The sequence below is a fragment of the Anser anser genome (assembly GCF_964211835.1).
Source record: "Anser anser genome assembly, chromosome: 3".
NCBI lineage: Eukaryota > Metazoa > Chordata > Aves > Anseriformes > Anatidae > Anser > Anser anser.
In genome coordinates this window covers 10,525,440-10,540,865 of record NC_139722.1, presented here as the reverse complement: position 1 = coordinate 10,540,865, position 15,426 = coordinate 10,525,440, and the positions used below count along the sequence as shown (strand labels likewise).

At 56.7% G+C, this 15,426-nt stretch overlaps 2 protein-coding genes across 2 annotated transcripts; both read left to right on the top strand.

Moving 5' to 3' along the window:
- Positions 1–13,460, top strand: LOC310896567 (uncharacterized protein). The gene is made up of 2 exons (XM_083828971.1): positions 1–3,187; positions 13,176–13,460. The coding sequence occupies exon 1, from the start codon at positions 9–11 to the stop codon at positions 1,896–1,898; it is 1,890 nt and encodes a 629-aa protein (XP_083685097.1). The 5' UTR covers positions 1–8; the 3' UTR covers positions 1,899–3,187; positions 13,176–13,460.
- LOC310897474 (uncharacterized protein) lies at positions 4,728–9,128 on the top strand (the record flags this gene model as incomplete). The annotated part of the gene is made up of 6 exons (XM_083831125.1): positions 4,728–4,853; positions 5,045–5,096; positions 5,211–5,250; positions 5,347–5,436; positions 5,818–7,496; positions 7,572–9,128. 6 exons carry the CDS (start codon positions 4,728–4,730, stop codon positions 7,784–7,786), a joined length of 2,202 nt encoding a protein of 733 aa, XP_083687251.1. The 3' UTR covers positions 7,787–9,128.
- Positions 13,461–15,426: the final 1,966 nt, after the last annotated feature.

Sequence of the window (15,426 nt, the reverse complement as noted above, 5' to 3'; positions counted from 1 at the left end):
GGAAGGGGATGGGGATGGGAACAGGGGCAGGGTTTGGGGGCATGGATGAGTGCAATGGCTTGGGGGGGCACAGGGAAACTTGCGGACTAAAATCCGAGGAGCAATGCCCTTGCAGAAGGATTTACTGCCGAGGCAGAGATAGCAGTGTCCCCTCTCTTTCTGGAGCAGATGGAGCTTCTGTGCCCAGCCGGCCAAGAGGGAGCCTTGGGCAAGGGACCTTGGGGGACCCCACAGAAATGACACAGCCTGCCAGCTCCTTCGGGGCAGAGGGAGAGTCCCAGGGTGCTCAGGAGTGCTTGGCTCAGCATTCCCATCATCTTCCTTCTCTTTCTCCTCTTCCTCCTCCTCACAGGCTCAACTTGGAGTTGCCAGAGGACAGCAGTGAGTCTACCACTTCTGACACAGAGAGTGAAACCAGCTGCTCTTCAGGAACCTCTCTGGACTCTTGGAGCACCATCTCCTGCACTACCATCAGGGAGAGCGAAACCGGAGAGATTTCAAGGGCATCTACCCCCACTCCTCTGCAGAAAGAAGACTGGCTTCATGCTTCTGCGGTCCAGCCTGGCCTCATGCATCCCAAGGCTGGCCCAGGGGAGCAGCATGACCATGACACTTGCCAACCGTGCAGGAAAGAAGTGGTCAGATGCCACAGGGCCAGCAGTGTGCACCAGCAGCAACACATCCATTTCCAGGAGGCTGCTCCCAGCCATCCTCCAGAGGTGCCCAAATTCCACTCCATGGAAATGAAGACATCTTTGCCACAAAAGAAATCCAAGGAGGCCTTGAACTACTTCAGCTCAAATAAGAAAGAGGAGGAGAAACAGTGTCTGCCAGCCGATGGGGACAAGCCTCCACAAAATGATCCAGCCTCTGCTTCGAAAGTATCGAAGCAAGAAGAGCCTAATACGAAGGCGGTTCCCGCGGTGTGGGACCTGACCTTCATAGACACGGCTGTGAAAAATCATTTGGAGCGTGCAGTGGAAAAAATGTATATCCAAAAGCAATTTGGACTGTCAGAGATGGTTTTCTCCTGTGAGGAGAGCTTTTCAGCCACTGTCCTGGAAGCAAGGACAGCTGTCCCAGCCACAGCTCCTCAATCACCCCAGCGGCAAGCAGAGCCACATGTGGTGGTGACTCCTGTGGAGGAGGACCCACCCTGTGCGGAAAAGATTGTGAACAGTCATCTGGAGGGGCCTAACGGACAAAAGCTGTCAAAAGGGCTCTTCGGGCTACCAAGGATCCTGGCTCACATGAAAAGATCTTCAGACCCCGTCCTGGGACAAAAAGACTCCCAGACTGAGCCTGTCCACTCTGTGCCAGCAGCTGTTCTGAGAGTGGAACAGGGGATGAAGCCTCAGGAGGATGGGGACAGATCCCGCCAGAAAATGGAGTGTGGAGGAAGAGCCAACGGCAGCAGCACGACCAGCAAGACGACCCTGCCTGGCACCAGCAAGATGAACCAGGACGCTTGGGCAGCAGGGGATTCCCCTTCCATCCAGGCAGAGCAGGCGTCGCCACAGAGCAAGGGAGCTCTGCGGGGTCAATCAGATAAGAAGGGTGAGGGCCCCAGCATCTCCACTACAGGGGACATGGAGACACCAGCATCTCCAAGAAGAAGGTCCCCACAGAGAAAACACAGCTCCAGTGGGGAAAGACCCTCAGCTCTACCACGGCCTCCACACCACGTTTGGATCTCTCTTGATATGCCCCACATACCAGAGGTCCTCGTAGCACCAAGAGACTGCCGCAAAGCCAAACAAATTGCTAAAGATCTGCAGAAGCAGGTGCAGGCTTCACGGTTGAAGCAGCTCCCAGACAACGCGGGGCAATCAAGGATGGACCCAGCAGCAGAGGGCACTGGGGCCGTGCCACGCAGAAGACGTAGGAGGGCACGGTAGGACAAGGGATGCTCCCAGGACGGACCCGTCTTCGCAAGACTCCACCCTAAGCGTATCAAAGCCCCAAAGCACAATCTGTCTGCCACTGAAAGCTCCCAGAATTGGGCTCCGTCTGCAACTGCAGTCCCAGGTGCAGCTGGAGGAGAGACAGTGGGAGAGAAGAAACCATCCGCAGACAGGGCCAAGGGGCAGCAGGGCCAGAAGAATATCACGGCCACCCAGCAGCCAGAGGGGCGCAGAGGAGTCGTATCAATCCCTGTAATAGCACAAGGGAAGCTTCTGCAACATTTTCCTGGCACCGGTATCAAGAGCACACTGTGCTCACAGAACCACAAAGAAGACTGAAATCCGGGAGCCCTCATCCCCTGCCCTGTCTGGCCACACTCTTCCCCTTACTGGTCCAAGGTTCAGCAGGATCCAGCAGGGCATGGAGCCAGCAAGCAGCAGATCCCTGCCAGCCCCACCAGGGACTGGGGGCTCTCTCAATAAATATGTCAGTGGAAACAAGCTCATAGGCGAGTGTCTAATTTCCTGGGGAAGCGCTTCTCACCTAGTGAGAAGCCAGAGGTCTTGCAGGGCCCTGCGCAGGGCCAGCTCTCGGCACTGAGGTGGGCTGGCCATGGCCCCGCTGCGCTGAGCTGGCCCGGCTGGGCTGGCTGCTGCCTGGTGCTCGGGTGAAGGTCACCTCCTGGGGCTTATCTCAGCTCGGGGTGGGCCACCTCATCCCCGCTGTCCCTGCATCACAAACGTTGCCATGGCTGAGCGCTGCTGTCACCACAGCTGGGAAGGGATGACAACCCTGAGACAGCGCCCATCCCAAACGGCGGCTACTTCCATCCCAGCGAGCCCCTGCCTGGACCCTGCCATCAGGAACACGGCGGCTCCCCAGACGTGCAGCAGCCAGACACAGGAATCCTAGGACAGAGACACCACCTCTGCCAGGCAGCCTCTGCTGTGCGCTCACCCCCATCCTCCTTTGCCTTCAGTGTGCCTGGGACACGCTCCGAGATGCAGGCAAGGCCCTACTTGCCCGCATCAAGAAGTGAGGTGAGGAGCCTCACGGGAAGAGAACCAACGCTGGAAAGCAGTCTCACCACGGGATTAGGGGATTGCTCGGGCTTCCTGCAGAAACAGAAAGCTGCAGCCATCCCTGCCTGGAGCCACCAGGGAGCAGGAGCTCTCCCAATAAATGTGTCTTTCCAAGCAACCTCATGTGCGTTTCTTCTTTCCTTTGGAGGAGCAGAGGCACCATTCCCTGCTCACTGCTCGTACCTGCTTGCATGGGCAAGGTGGGCAGCTCTGTTAGCACCTTCTGGAGGAGAGGCCAGGACTAGGATGGCGCTCCAGGTACCTTCCAGGTACCTGAGAGCAGGGACATAGGGCTGGCCTTCCACCTGAGGCCTTCAGAGGCAGCGTGGGCTGCCCCCCTCCCTGGAAGTCCCCTGTACACCACAGCTACGGTTTGGGTTTGGGAGCAGTGTAGGTCCTTCAGGACAGCAACTGGCAGAGAGAAAGCACGTTGAGTGTCTGCCAGGGACAGAGAAGATGGAGGCCCCAGTGCCTGTTGCTCTGGCTGCACTAGGACAGGCAGAACAGCAGACAGGCGCCTCTGTGGGCGTGACTTCTGCTTCTTGCTGTGGGATGGGGTGGCCCCATCTCCTCCAAACCCCTGCTTCTCCCTTTCAAGGAGGATCGGGGCTGTGGCATGGAGGCATTGACCTGAAAGTCCTGGGAGGATGCCAGGATCACAGCCCTGAGCTCTGGGGCTCAGCAGCAGCTCTACCTGCCCTAGCATGTGCTGAGGCGAGCAAAAGGCCAAGGAAAAGAACGTGAGCAGGATCCCCAAGTCAGAGGAAGAGAGCAGTGAGAGCTGACATGGGGGAACGCCAGGGAAAAGCTCTTGCAAGTCCCACTGCATTTCATTAAGTGTGGAAATGTTTATGACCTTCACTTCCCTATGCCAAACCAGTAATTTGGTGATTAAATTTCAGTTAAATTCCCCAAGCTTAGTAGTCTATCCCTATGAAAGTAGTCGGTGACCAATTGCCCTGCTTTTATTTCAACCAGGAGTTTTCTCACTGTTGTCCTTCCCATTATCTCTCTGGTACCGCTTGGAGTAAGGGTAAGGGGGTTGAGCTGGCTGTGGGGGTTCCTGGCTGCCCAGCCACAGCGAGCCCTCCCCACATTAATTCCCCTTTCAGCGAAGGACCGTTGAGTGGTCATACTCTGGGGAGCAGTGCTCCTCTTGGCTGGGGTGGTCTAAACGCGCGCCCTTGGGCCTTCACCATTGTCACTGTGTCACCATCGTTGCTTTGCTGGATGCATGAGGGCCATAAAGTGGTTCATGGTCTCTCAGAAGGGGGAGTGCAGCTCACAACCGGGGGTTCAACCCTTCCTAGTGAGAAGCCGGAGGTCTTGCAGGGCCCTGCGCAGGGCCAGCTCTTGGCACTAGGGTGGGCTGGCCATGGCCCCGCTGCGCTCAGCTGGCCCGGCTGGGCTGGCTGCTGCCTGGTGCTCGGGTGAAGGTCACCTCCTGGGGCTTAGCTCAGCTCGGGGAGGGCCACCTCATCCCCGCTGTCCCTGCATCACAAACGTTGCCATGGCTGAGCACTGATGTCACAACAGCTGGGGAGGGATGACAACGCGCATCACAATCGGGGGCGGGCTATATAAGTGGGGCTGAGCGAGGCTGGCTGCCATTTTGCCGTGAGCTGACGAGCGAAGAGGGACAAGCTTGAGCTGGGAAGGTGGAGCAAGGGGACCGTGAGTGCGGTCCAACCGATCTTCCCCATGCCAGCCAAGTTTGGCTCTCTCTGGCAAGTCATAGGCATGGCTGATGCCTGGGTACTGAGCTTCTTCCCCAGCCCAGAAGCCTTCTGGGCCTTCTACGCCTTCCTGTGGCTCCTGCTGCTGGCGTTTGCCTGCTTCTCCATGATGCCCAGGGCCAAGCCGCAGGTAGGAGGCAGGGCTGGTGCTGAGGCAGGCCCTGCCTGGGACGGGAGGCCGTGTCCCAGCCAGGCCTGGCCAGCCTGGGCCAGGACGCTTGGGGCAGGCACGGGCCTGGCCCCGGCCATGCCCTGGGTTTGTGGGTGCCACTGAGGCTGCTGGGGACTCCCTCTCACCCGCTGCTTTCTGTGTCCATGTAGGAAGGGAGGACGAGGAGGTGCTGTTACAGAAGGAACCAGGAGAATCGCAGAGGTGAGCAGCCCTGGGCAAGGGTAGGTGCCCTGCAAAGACACCGCCCGGCCCCATGTACCCGCCATCCCCCCACGGCCTCCCCATCCACTGACTCTCTGTTTTCTCTCCCCCCAGTTTGGACCCTCCACAACTGTTCATGGTGCAAGAGGAAGCAGTAAGTGGAATCGTCGCTGCTGGCGCGTGACAGCCCCCTCTAGTCAGCCCCCCACCAAAGGAGGTCCCGCTAATGCTGCCCTTTGCCCCTTTGCAGATGTCCCGAGCACCCAAAGATGGATGGAGTACTTGAACTAGCCCAACTGTTCAACAGGAACCTTGAGGACCTCAACAAATACATGGAAATGTGAGACCACCGAGGAGGGGAAGGGGAAGGGGAAGGGGATGGGGATGGGAACAGGGGCAGGGTTTGGGGGCATGGATGAGTGCAATGGCTTGGGGGGGTACAGGGAAACTTGCGGACTAAAATCCGAGGAGCAATGCCCTTGCAGAAGGATTTACTGCCGAGGCAGAGATAGCAGTGTCCCCTCTCTTTCTGGGGCAGATGGAGCTTCTGTGCCCAGCCGGCCAAGAGGGAGCCTTGGGCAAGGGACCTTGGGGGACCCCACAGAAATGACACAGCCTGCCAGCTCCTTCGGGGCAGAGGGAGAGTCCCAGGGTGCTCAGGAGTGCTTTGCTCAGCATTCCCATCATCTTCCTTCTCCTTCTCCTCCTCCTCCTCACACAGGCTCAACTTGGAGTTGCCAGAGGACAGCAGTGAGTCTACCACTTCTGACACAGAGAGTGACACCAGCTGCTCTTCAACGGTGTCTCTGGATTCTTGGAGCACCATCTCCTGCACAACCATCACGGAGAGCGAAACCGGAGAGATTTCAAGGGCATCTACCCCCACTCCTCTGCAGAAAGAAGACTGGCTTCATGCTTCTGCGGTCCAGCCTGGCCTCATGCATCCCAAGGCTGGCCCAGGGGAGCAGCATGACCATGACACTTGCCAACCGTGCAGGAAAGAAGTGGTCAGATGCCACAGGGCCAGCAGTGTGCACCAACACCAGCAACACGTCCATTTCCAGGAGGCTGCTCCCAGCCATCCTCCAGAGGTGCCCAAATTCCACTCCATGGAAATGAAGACGGCTTTGCCACAAAAGAAATCCAAGGAGGCCTTGAACTACTTCAGCTCAAATAAGAAAGAGGAGGAGAAACAGCGCCTGCCAGCCGATGGGGACAAGCCTCCACAAAATGATCCAGCCTCTGCTTCAAAAGTATCGAAGCAAGAAGAGCCTAATATGAAGGCGGTTCCCGCGGTGTGGGACCTGACCTTCATAGACACGGCTGTGAAAAATCAGCTGGAGTGTGCAGTGGAAAAAATGTATATCCAAAAGCAATCTGGACTGTCAGAGATGGTGTTCTCCTGTGAGGAGAGCTTTTCAGCCACTGTCCTGGAAGCAAGGACAGCTGTCCCAGCCACAGCTCCTCAATCACCCCAGCGGCAAGCAGAGCCACATGTGGTGGTGACTCCTGTGGAGGAGGACCCACCCTGTGCGGAAAAGATTGTGAACAGTCATCTGGAGGGGCCTAACGGACAAAAGCTGTCAAAAGGGCTCTTCGGGCTACCAAGGATCCTGGCTCACATGAAAAGATCTTCAGACCCCGTCCTGGGACAGAAAGACTCCCAGACTGAGCCTGTCCACTCTGTGCCAGCAGCTGTTCTGAGAGTGGAACAGGGGATGAAGCCTCAGGAGGATGGGGACAGATCCCGCCAGAAAATGGAGTGTGGAGGAAGAGCCAACGGCAGCAGCACGACCAGCAAGACGACCCTGCCTGGCACCAGCAAGATGAACCAGGACGCTTGGGCAGCAGGGGATTCCCCTTCCATCCAGGCAGAGCAGGCGTCGCCACAGAGCAAGGGAGCTCCGCGGGGTCAATCAGATAAGAAGGGTGAGGGCCCCAGCATCTCCACTACAGGGGACATGGAGACACCAGCATCTCCAAGAAGAAGGTCCCCACAGAGAAAACACAGCTCCAGTGGGGACAGACCCTCAGCTCTACCACGGCCTCCACACCACGTTTGGATCTCTCTTGATATGCCCCATATACCAGAGGTCCTCATAACACCAAGAGACTGCCGCAAAGCCAAAAAAATTGTTAAAGATGTGCAGAAGCAGGTGCAGGCTTCACGGTCGAAGCAGCTCCCAGACAACGCGGGGCAATCAAGGATGGACCCAGCAGCAGAGGGCACCGGGGCCGTGCCACGCAGAAGACGTAGGAGGGCACGGAAGGACAAGGGATGCTCCCAGGACGGACCCGTCTTCGCAAGACTCCGCCCTAAGTGCATCAAAGCCCCAAACCACAATCTGTCTGCCACTGAAAGCTCCCAGAATTGGGCTCCGTCTGCAACTGCAGTCCCAGGTGCAGCTGGAGGAGAGACAGCGGGAGAGACTGAACACTCCCAGAATTTGGCTCCGACTGCAACTGCAGTCCCAGGTGCAGCTGGAGGAGAGACAGTGGGAGAGAAGAAACCATCCGCAGACAGGGCCAAGGGGCAGCAGGGCCAGAAGAATATCACGGCCACCCAGCAGCCAGAGGGGCGCAGAGGAGTCGTATCAATCCCTGTAATCGCACAAGGGAAGCTTCTGCAACATTTTCCTGGCACCGGTATCATGAGCACACTGTGCTCACAGAACCACAAAGAAGACTGAAATCCGGGAGCCCTCATCCCCTGCCCTGTCTGGCCACACTCTTCCCCTTACTGGTCCAAGGTTCAGCAGGATCCAGCAGGGCATGGAGCCAGCAAGCAGCAGATCCCTGCCAGCCCCACCAGGGGCTGGGGTCTCTCTCAATAAATGTGTCAGTGGAAACAAGCTCATAGGCGAGTGTCTAATTTCCTGGGGAAGCGCTGCGGCTCCCCTGCTCACTACTGGGCCCTCCTTGCATGGGCAAGGCTGGCAGCTCTGTTGGCTGCTTCTGTGGGGAGGAGTGGGTTGGGGGTGGCCTTCCCCTGAGGCTTTCAGAGGCAGCGTGGGCTGCCAAGCTCCCTGGAGGTCAGTGTGGCAGAGAATCATAAAATAACAGAATGCCTTGGTTTGGAAGGGGCCTTAAAGATCATCCTATTCCAATCCCCCTGCCATGGGCAGGGATGCCACCCACTAGATCAGGTTGCCCAGGGCCTCATCCACTTTGCCCTTGAACATCCCTTGAACATCCTTGAACACCCCTTGAATAGGGATGGGGTATCTACAACTTCTCTGGGCAACCTGTGCCAGTGCCTCACCACCCTCTGGGAGAAGAATTTCCTCCTAATGTCTAGTCTAAATCTATTCTCTTTTCATTTAAGACCATTCCCCCTTGCTCTATCGTTATCCACCCAAGTAAAGAGTCCTTCTCCATCTTTTTTATGAGACCCCTTTAAGTATGAAATGGTCATAATGAGGTCTCCCCTGAGCCTTCTCTTCTTCAGGCTGAACATCCCCAGCTCTCTCAGCCTTTCTTCATAGGAGAGCTGCTCCAGCCCTCTGATCATCTTTGTAGCCCTCCTGTGCGCTCACTCTAACAGGTTCACATTTGTTGTGCTGGGGGCCTCAGACCTGGACGCAGTGCCCCACGTGGGGCCTCACAAGGGCAGTGCAGAGGGGGACAATCACCTCCCTCCACCTGCTGGTCCTGGCCACTCCTCCGCTGATGCAGCCCGGGATGCAGTTGGCCTTCTGGGCTGCAAGCCTGCACGGCTGGCTCATGTTGAGCCGTTCAACCACCAGAACCCCCAAGTCCTTCTCTGCAGGGCTGCTCTCAATGAGTTCTTCTCCCAGTCCGTCCTCAAGGCTGGGATTGCCCTGACCCAGGTGCAGCACCATGCGTTTGGACTTGTTGAACCTCATTAGGTTCCCATGGGCCCACTTCTTTAGGCGCTGTCTAGATCCCTTTGGATGGCATCCCTTCCTTCTGTTGTATCAACTGCACCACTCAGCTTGGTGTCATCTGCAAACTTGCTGAGGGTGCACTCAATCCCATCGTCTGCATCATTGATGAAGATATTAAAAAGCACCGGTCCCAGGACAGACTCCTGAGGGACACCGCTCGTCACCGGTCTCCACCTGGACATAGAGCCATTGACCGCCACTCCGGGTGCGACCTTCAAGCCAACTCCTTATTCACGAAATGGTCTGCCCATCAAATCCATGTCTCTCCAATTTGGAGATCAGGATGTCATGTGGCACTGTGTCAAAGGCCTTACAGAAGTCCAAGTAGATGACATGGTTCAGTCCTCCCGTGTCAGCTGATGCAGTCACTCCATCGCAGAAGGCCAGCAGATTGGTCAGGCATGATTTGCCCTTGGTGAAGCCATGCTGGCTGTCGCAGATCACCTTCTCGTCCTGCATGTGCCTTAACATTGCCTCCAGGAAGATTCATTCCATGATCTTCCCAGGCACCGACGTGAGGCTCACCAGTGTGTAGTTCCCCAGGTCTTCTTTTCTGCCCTTTTTAAAATTTTGAAATGTTTCCCTTTTCCAGTCACTGTGGACTTTGCCTCACTGCCGTGAGTTTTCAAATATGGTGAAGAGTGACTTGGCAACTACATCAGCCAATTCCCTCAGGACCCTAGGATGCATGTCACCAGGCCCCATAGACTTGTAGTTGTTACGTTGCATCAGGAGGTCCCAAACCTGCTCTTCCTTACAGTTGGAAGGACTCTGCTTCCCCAGCCCCTGCCTAGAGATCTGGGGACACAAGGGGTGTGGGAAGCCTGACCACTGGTGTAGATCGAGGCAAAGGAGTTGCTAAGTACCTCTGCCTTCTCCACATCTGTTGTTACCAGTTCTCCATCTTCATTAGGCAGAGGCGCTACACTCTCCCTAGTCTTTCTTCTGTGGCCAATGTACCTGCAGAACCCCTTTACGTTATTCTTTGCATCCCTTGCCAAGTTTGGTTCTGTCAGTGCCTTGGCTTTCCTGATCCCATCCCTGCACATCCGGAGAGCATTACTGTACTCTTCCCAGGGCACGTGGCCCTCTTTCCACCGTCTATGCGTTTCCTTCTTTTGCCTAAGTTTTACCAGCAGATCCTTATTCAACCATGGCGGTTTCCTGCCTTCCCGGTTTGATGTATTACAAATGGAAACACAGAGCTCTTGCGCTCCGAGGAAGATATCCTTAAAGAGCTGCCAGTTCTGATCAGATCCTCTGACCATCTAGGGCATGGTCGCTGCAACCTAGGCTTCCTCCAATCTTAACTTCTTTAATGAGCTCCTTCTGCACTGGTGAGCACCAGGTCCGGTAACACTTCTCCTCTGGTTGGTTTGGCTAATACATGGAATAGGAACTTGTCCTCAATGGACTCCAGAAGTCTCCTGGATTGCTTACTGCCTGCCATGCGGCTTTCCCCACAAACATCTGTATGATTGAGATCCCCCAGGAGGATGAGAGACTGTGAGCATGATGCTTCCTGATCATCTAGTTCCACCCCCCTGCCATGGGTCTCTAAGGTCTCGAAACTGCTCTTCGCTTATAGTGGGTGGGACTTTGATCCCCCAACCTCCATCTACGGGCTCGGGGAAACAAAAGACTTGGGAATCCTGCCTGTCAGTGAAGACTGAGGCAAAGAAGTTGCTGAATGCCTCAGCTTTCTCCATGTCTATTGTTACCAGACGTTGAGACGACAGAGGCCCCAGTGCCTGTTCTTCCGTCTGCACCAGCACAGGCAGTGTGACCCTGGGAAGGGCAGACAGATGCCTTCTTGCTGTGGAATGGGGTGGGCTCATCTCCAAAGTCCCTGCCTCTCTGTTTCAAGGAGGATCACGGCTGTGGCTTGGAGATAACCCCAAACCCCTTGGAAGGTGCTGGGATCAGAGTCCTGAGCTCTGGGGCTCACTAGGAGCTCTACATGCCCAAGCACTTACTGAGGCAAGAAAACAGACAAGAAGGAGGACATGAGCAGGAACCCTAAGTGGCAGGAAGAGAGCAGTGGGAGCTGGCAGAGAGGAGTGATAAAGAAGAGCTCTTGCAGGTCTCACTCCGTTTCACTAGGTGTTTAAATGTTTATCGCCTTTACTTCCCAATACACAACCCAACAGCTGGATGTCTAAGATTCAGTTAATTTCCCCAAGCTGAGTCACAGAATCATAGACTAGTTTGAGGTTGGAAGGGACCTCTGGAGCTCATCTGGTTCAATGTCCCTGCTCCAGCAGACACCCGGAGCAGGGTGCCCAGGACCACATCCAGGCGGCTTTCGAAGATCTCCAAGGAGGAGACCCCACAGCCCCTGGGCAACCCGTGCCAGTGCTCGGTCACCCTCATATAAAGAAAGTGTTTCCTCCTGCTCAGAGGGAACCTCCTGCGTTCCAGTTTGTGCCCGTCGCCTCTTGTCCTGGCACAGGGCACCACCAAACAGAACCTGGCTCCAGCCTCTTTGCACCCCCCTTCAGGGACTGATAGACACCGATAAGATCCCCTCACCCTTCTCTCCTCCAGGCTGAAAAGCTCTCTCAGCCTTTCCTCACAGGAGACACGCTCCAGTCCCTTTATCGTCTTTGTGGCCCTACACTGGACTCTCTCCAGCATGCCCACGTCTGCCTTGTACTGGGGAGCCCAGACCTGGACTCGCTACTCCAGGTGCGGCCTCACCAGTGCAGAGTAGAGGGGCAGGATCACCTCTCCTGACCTGCTGACAATACTGTGCCTGATGCAGCCCAGGATACTATTAGCCTTCTTTGCAGCAAGGGTGCGTTGCTGCCTCACGTTCACCAGGACCCCCAGGTCCCTTTCCTCCAAGCTGCTCTCCAGCGGGGCGGCCCCCAGCATGTCCTGGTGCCAGGGGTTGTGCCTACCCAGGTGCAGGACTTTGCACAGAATTCCCCTGGCTGATCTTCAAGATGTTCCTTCCGGCCCATTTCTCCCTCCTGTCCAGGACCCTCCGGACGGCAGCACAACCCTGTGGTGTATCTGCCACTCCCCCCAGTTTTGTGCCATCTGCAGACGTCTGCCCCGTCATGCAGGTCACTAATGAAGATGCTAAACAGGACTGGATCCAGTATTGACTCCTGGCGTATGCCACTAGTTACTGGCCTCCACCTAGACTTTGTGCCACTGATCACCAGCCACCCTGTGGGCTCGGCCATTCTGCCAGTTTTCAGTGCACCCCACTGACTGCCCATCCAGCCCATACATCTACAGCTTGTCTACAAGCTTATCGAGTTGGTCAGGCAGCACTTCCCGTTGGTGAATCCCTGCCATCTTCTTTGCCCCTGAATGGTAGCCAGGGAGCGATTGCCTTGCCTGTATTTCAGCCACACGTTTTCTTGCTCTTTTTCTTCCTGTTTGGCCCTACCTAGTGAGAAGCCAGAGGTCTTGCAGGGCCCTGCGCAGGGCCAGCTCTCGGCACTGAGGTGGGCTGGCCATGGCCCCGCTGCGCTGAGCTGGCCCGGCTGGGCTGGCTGCTGCCTGGTGCTCGGGTGAAGGTCACCTCCTGGGGCTTAGCTCAGCTCGGGGAGGGCCACCTCATCCCCGCTGTCCCTGCATCACAAACGTTGCCCTGGCTGAGCGCTGCTGTCACCACAGCTGGGGAGGGATGACAACCCCGAGACAACGCGCATCCCAAACGGCGGCAGTTATGGGTTATATAAGTGGGGCTGAGCGAGGCTGGCTGCCATTTTGCCGTGAGCTGACGAGCGAAAAGGGACAAGCTTGAGCTGGGAAGGTGGAGCAAGGGGACCGTGAGTACGGTCCAGCCGATCTTCCTCATGCCAGCCAAGTTTGGCTCTCTCTGGCAAGTCATAGGCATGGCTGATGCCTGGGTACTGAGCTTCTTCCCCAGCCCAGAAGCCTTCTGGGCCTTCTGCTGCTCCCTGTGGCTCCTGCTGCTGGCGTTTGCCTGCTTCTCCATGATGCCCAGGGCCAAGCCGCAGGTAGGAGGCAGGGCTGGTGCTGAGGCAGGCCCTGCCTGGGACGGGAGGCCGTGTCCCAGCCAGGCCTGGCCAGCCTGGGCCAGGACGCTTGGGGCAGGCACGGGCCTGGCCCTGGCCATGCCCTGGGTTTGTGGGTGCCACTGAGGCTGCTGGGGACTCCCTCTCACCCGCTGCTTTCTGTGTCCATGTAGGAAGGGAGGACGAGGAGGCGCCGTTACAGAAGGAACCAGGAGAATCGCAGAGGTGAGCAGCCCTGGGCAAGGGCAGGTGCCCTGCAAAGACACCGCCCGGCCCCATGTACCCGTCATCCCCCCACAGCCTCCCCATCCACTGACTCTCTGTTTTCTCTCCCCCCAGTTCGGACCCTCCACAACTGTTCATGGTGCAAGAGGAAGCAGTAAGTGGAATCGTCGCTGCTGGCGCGTGACAGCCCCCTCTAGTCAGCCCCCCACCAAAGGAGGTCCCGCTAATGCTGCCCTTTGCCCCTTTGCAGATGTCCCGAGCACCCAAAGATGGATGGAGTACTGGAACTAGCCCAACTGTTCAACAGGAACCTTGAGGACCTCAACAAATACATGGAAATGTGAGACCACCGAGGAGGGGAAGGGGAAGGGGATGGGGATGGGAACAGGGGCAGGGTTTGGGGGCATGGATGAGTGCAATGGCTTGGGGGGGCACAGGGAAACTTGCGGACTAAAATCCGAGGAGCAATGCCCTTGCAGAAGGATTTACTGCCGAGGCAGAGATAGCAGTGTCCCCTCTCTTTCTGGAGCAGATGGAGCTTCTGTGCCCAGCCGGCCAAGAGGGAGCCTTGGGCAAGGGACCTTGGGGGACCCCACAGAAATGACACAGCCTGCCAGCTCCTTCGGGGCAGAGGGAGAGTCCCAGGGTGCTCAGGAGTGCTTGGCTCAGCATTCCCATCATCTTCCTTCTCCTTCTCCTCTTCCTCCTCCTCACAGGCTCAACTTGGAGTTGCCAGAGGACAGCAGTGAGTCTACCACTTCTGACACAGAGAGTGACACCAGCTGCTCTTCAGGAACCTCTCTGGACTCTTGGAGCACCATCTCCTGCACTACCATCAGGGAGAGCGAAACCGGAGAGATTTCAAGGGCATCTACCCCCACTCCTCTGCAGAAAGAAGACTGGCTTCATGCTTCTGCGGTCCAGCCTGGCCTCATGCATCCCAAGGCTGGCCCAGGGGAGCAGCATGACCATGACACTTGCCAACCGTGCAGGAAAGAAGTGGTCAGATGCCACAGGGCCAGCAGTGTGCACCAGCAGCAACACATCCATTTCCAGGAGGCTGCTCCCAGCCATCCTCCAGAGGTGCCCAAATTCCGCTCCATGGAAATGAAGACATCTTTGCCACAAAAGAAATCCAAGGAGGCCTTGAACTACTTCAGCTCAAATAAGAAAGAGGAGGAGAAACAGTGTCTGCCAGCCGATGGGGACAAGCCTCCACAAAATGATCCAGCCTCTGCTTCGAAAGTATCGAAGCAAGAAGAGCCTAATACGAAGGCGGTTCCCGCGGTGTGGGACCTGACCTTCATAGACACGGCTGTGAAAAATCATTTGGAGCGTGCAGTGGAAAAAATGTATATCCAAAAGCAATTTGGACTGTCAGAGATGGTTTTCTCCTGTGAGGAGAGCTTTTCAGCCACTGTCCTGGAAGCAAGGACAGCTGTCCCAGCCACAGCTCCTCAATCACCCCAGCGGCAAGCAGAGCCACATGTGGTGGTGACTCCTGTGGAGGAGGACCCACCCTGTGCGGAAAAGATTGTGAACAGTCATCTGGAGGGGCCTAACGGACAAAAGCTGTCAAAAGGGCTCTTCGGGCTACCAAGGATCCTGGCTCACATGAAAAGATCTTCAGACCCCGTCCTGGGACAAAAAGACTCCCAGACTGAGCCTGTCCACTCTGTGCCAGCAGCTGTTCTGAGAGTGGAACAGGGGATGAAGCCTCAGGAGGATGGGGACAGATCCCGCCAGAAAATGGAGTGTGGAGGAAGAGCCAACGGCAGCAGCACGACCAGCAAGACGACCCTGCCTGGCACCAGCAAGATGAACCAGGACGCTTGGGCAGCAGAGGATTCCCCTTCCATCCCGGCAGAGCAGGCGTCGCCACAGAGCAAGGGAGCTCCGCGGGGTCAATCAGATAAGAAGGGTGAGGGCCCCAGCATCTCCACTACAGGGGACATGGAGACACCAGCATCTCCAAGAAGAAGGTCCCCACAGAGAAAACACAGCTCCAGTGGGGAAAGACCCTCAGCTCTACCACGGCCTCCACACCACGTTTGGATCTCTCTTGATATGCCCCACATACCAGAGGTCCTCGTAGCACCAAGAGACTGCCGCAAAGCCAAACAAATTGCTAAAGATCTGCAGAAGCAGGTGCAGGCTTCACGGTTGAAGCAGCTCCCAGACAACGCGGGGCAATCAAGG